At 48.5% G+C, this 3,841-nt stretch overlaps 1 protein-coding gene across 1 annotated transcript in view; it reads right to left on the minus strand.

The window, feature by feature from the left end:
• GLOTRDRAFT_94304 (uncharacterized protein) overlaps positions 1-1,256 on the minus strand; it is a gene marked incomplete at both ends in the record, with an annotated part of 3,380 nt that extends 2,124 nt beyond the window's left edge. Inside the window, 5 exons of the mRNA XM_007868956.1 lie at positions 236-599; positions 681-791; positions 855-874; positions 913-1,161; positions 1,221-1,256. Of these exons, the coding sequence (XP_007867147.1) occupies positions 236-599; positions 681-791; positions 855-874; positions 913-1,161; positions 1,221-1,256 (780 nt within the window). The remainder of the gene's footprint in view (positions 1-235; positions 600-680; positions 792-854; positions 875-912; positions 1,162-1,220) is intronic.
• Positions 1,257-3,841: the final 2,585 nt, after the last annotated feature.

The raw sequence follows: 3,841 nt of genomic DNA on the forward strand, positions 1-3,841 counted from the left end.
TCAAATCAGTCTGATGTGTTGCCTGCCTGGCCATGGACAAGGTCACCCACACAATCTTTGAAAGCGGAGCCAAACCATCGATCTTCCAGTAGTCCACTTCTTCAGGACTCACATAATCTGTGAACATGCAGTACATCCACTTCTCTCCCACAAACAAGCAGCGGATCTCCCCTTTGTCCTTGACCTCCGCAATCTTTGGCTGCAGAAACCAGAGTGGTCTAGCCACATCACTGACCATCCTTGCCCAGCTATCATCGGACTCCTCCATGGTGTCGCGGATGCGTACCAGGAACTCATTCAAAGTCTCGTCTGGGTCCATTTTCAGCACATGCTGGCTAAACCCAGAGTATGTCCGCTTGATCATGCAACCAGTGAGATCAATCTTGAAGTCAGAAATCAAGGACACCAGCTGCTCAAAGGTGTCAAATACCATACAAGCAGGGGGGTTTACACCATTAGGCGCTTCAGGGACAATGGTGCAGAACATGTCGGCCAGTTGCAGCTTGTCACAGCAATGGAGAACCTGAAAGGGATCTGGATAGACAAAAGCCTGCGCTGTGAGGGCGCGCATGCCATTCAGGTATCGTACTAGCCTGTTCCTGTCATGTAAGAGCCTAATAGGATGTCTGGCAAAGGCACATCAGCCATCTTCTGCAGGAAGACAGGTCAGGGGGACATACGATGCATCATTCGCAAAGTTGGTAGCACCCAGGACAATATCCGCCGTGCAGAGCATCCTGAAAAGTTTGGAGCTAGGCCCAGCCATGATTGCCTTGAGGGCTGCTTTAAACCTGATGAATTTTTAACTGAAGGCATGCTCCCGCTCTGCCATCGTGATCGCCAAGAGGAGCTACCAGATGTTGAAGTCATTTGTCTTGAAATAATAATAAATAACATGGGAGAAATACACACAAACTCGTATACAAGATATTCATTATTGTTATTCTTCTTCTTCTTCTTCTGCTTGTTGCGCTTTATGAGGTTTGGGCATGCACTCATAATCCAGTGAGCCAGACTTGTGTCCTTGATAGTGTACAAGCACCAGGTGGCATCAAGCCTGGTGGGGCTACTGGGCAGCTGTGGGTCAGGGATCTGAATAAATACAACCCGCCGGATGCCATCATTGCCCTTTTTCGGGGTGACCATGGACAGCAGAGAATCCTGATAGATCATATAATATAAAGTATCAGAAACTGTTGACACTGTGTTTCACCACATACCTCCTTGGACACCCTGATAACGGACAGTCGCTCCATCGAGGATACCAGCTCTCCAGCTGCCTACCCATATGGAACGGACGGTAGGCCCCCCTACCGTCGCGCGCCCAAAATACCGCCCCAGCGGCCGTTCTGACTATCTGGAAAGGGGCTTAGGCACCTCCCCTTCAACATTGAAACATCCACCGGGGCCCCCCTCTATCCGTGCGGCCACCTGCGGGCGCTTCTGTGCCGACGGCCCATGGCTTACCTTTGACTGGCGACGGTTGGGGCTGAAATGCATCCCCTTGCTCCGCTCTTTGTGTGCACACCCTATTTCCACCCTCCTGATCCTGTTTACTTAGGCACTGCAGCCACCAGACCCGCTCGTTCAGCCTCCACCCATTTGCCCCCTAATATTATACTATCTGCAGCGAACCCTTCGCTGCAGCATGCCATGCCGTGAAATTTCCTTATACGGTAGTCATGCCAGCCCCAATTGGGATGCGGCTGTGTCATGCCCGTCCCAAAAAGGTTCATGCCATGCCATGCCATGCCATGCCATCTCATGCCATCTCATGCCACTCTCATACCACTTTCACAAGATCTCTTGTTTCCTCATGTCATCTCCTCCACTCTCATGCCACATGCCACCCGCAGAACTATTTCTTGTATTTGTGTAAGCACACGGCATGTGCTGCATCGGCATCAGTAAATACAATCGCTTATCTGCTTTTGTATATTGTTCATGTCATGCATCAGTCCATGCCATAGCATATACTTTACTGGTTTCGATCAATACAATAGTCTGTCAGCTTTTGTATTTTTTGTCAAGTGTATGCCTCCTGTCATGCCATTTACTGGACTTTTATATTCAGAGTTGGTTGGAATAGAGCAGATGACTATAAAACCCATGGACAAGCCAAGTTTTGTAATTTTGTGACCGCTAAAACCCATGTTACAGCCATCCGAGTTGATGACGCCTGACTGAGCATTGCACCTTCTGCACGCGGGTTAGGAAGGGGGTCCGGGGGATTCCCCCCGGGTTTGAGTTAGGGTCTGCGGTTAGGGTGCGGGTTACTGGAAACGTCCCTGCCTCGGTTGTCTCGGTGAATGAATGATTACGATCTACAGCCACACAGAAAGAAGAAAATACAAAAGGATGAGACTTGTTGTATTTATATTTCCGTGGTGCATACATCGGTGTTCCCTTTGCATGAGTGGAGCAAATCATGCTGGTTGCATCTGAGCTTTGTAGTGTTTAGTGTTGATTCCCTCGAAGGATTGTTGGAACAAGCTGGAGCTCAGTGAGGCTGCTTCGGCCTCCTTATTAGAGCTGTCCAAGGAGGGGTATATGATTACCTGTTGGACCCGTATGCATGCATCCATTCAGCTTCTGTACCAAGTGCAAAAAGTAAATAAAAAATGCAGATGAATTCAGACAAAATGTTGAGACGATGGAGCGGGAAGAACCATGCATCGCAAAATGAGAGAGGGTTGAATGGAGCTCTAAACAATATCAATCAGCTATTGCATCACCGCATAGTTTGTATATAAACCCTCTGCACAGTTATTCTTTAAATTTGGAGAAACAAATATCGGTGGACGCTTATGACAGTGACCTGTGTGTTGGATGGTGATTTTCTTGTGCGTTTAGAGCTCTTAATATTCCTGGGAATGTGCGGGTGTCCACTCTTGCTGTGTGCAAGGAGATCGTGTCCCGTCAATGGACCTTAGCAGATTCTGAAGATTCCGATCAGTACCATCTGAATTTGACCAGGCTGACTCTGGACATTGTGCATACCACATTGCAAGTCACCGTGTGCAATGTTTCATCGGGAGCAAGCTGGAATATACTGATGAATAAGAGAACCGTAGAAGCGCCAAGTCTCGTAATTTTCCGACCGCTCCAACCGATGCCGCAGGCGAATGAACCAAGTGGCCTGAGTGAGCATTGCACCTTCTGCACGCGGGTTAGGAAGGGGGTCCGGGGGATTCCCCCCGGGTTTGCGTTAGGGTCCGCGGTTAGGGTGTGGGTTATCAGGAACGTCTTTGCCTCGGTTGTCTCGGTGAGTGCGTTATTTCTGCCTGCAGTCTCAGACACAACTATTGGGATGGGGACAACCCATGATATTATACCATGCACTGGATAGTATGAAATATGATGGTTGATTATCTATTATATTTCCTTGCTAGCCCGCCAAGGTTTATGAAAGCTGTGAAAAACAAAACCTGCTTCAAGCACAGATCTAGAATCTCAGCTTGCGGGAGTGGTTAATGATGACACAACTCTACGCATCCTATATATCATCTGGCGTGACGACCCATTGCATATTGCTGCTATATACCTTATTCCAGGCAGTGTACCACACTCCTTCAGCATTGCATGCTTGAGCTGCAGCTTGTCCCATTCTTTGCAGTGTGCCACACAGGTATGGAGAAATGTTTTTCTGTCTGTATCAATAAAGGCTCAGCAGAAAGAGCAGCGGCACCGATGCACAGAGAAGAGGACGGGAACATATGAAATACAATGGAAGATTGGACATTATATTTTGGTGCTAGGTGCAAGAGGTTGCAAGGGTGTTCTGATACCTCTCCGAGTCCATTCAGTGGGGCAGCGGCTAGGTGAAACTCTGCTGCTCAGG

The sequence above is a fragment of the Gloeophyllum trabeum genome, assembly GCF_000344685.1.
Source record: "Gloeophyllum trabeum ATCC 11539 unplaced genomic scaffold GLOTRscaffold_00008, whole genome shotgun sequence".
NCBI lineage: Eukaryota > Fungi > Basidiomycota > Agaricomycetes > Gloeophyllales > Gloeophyllaceae > Gloeophyllum > Gloeophyllum trabeum.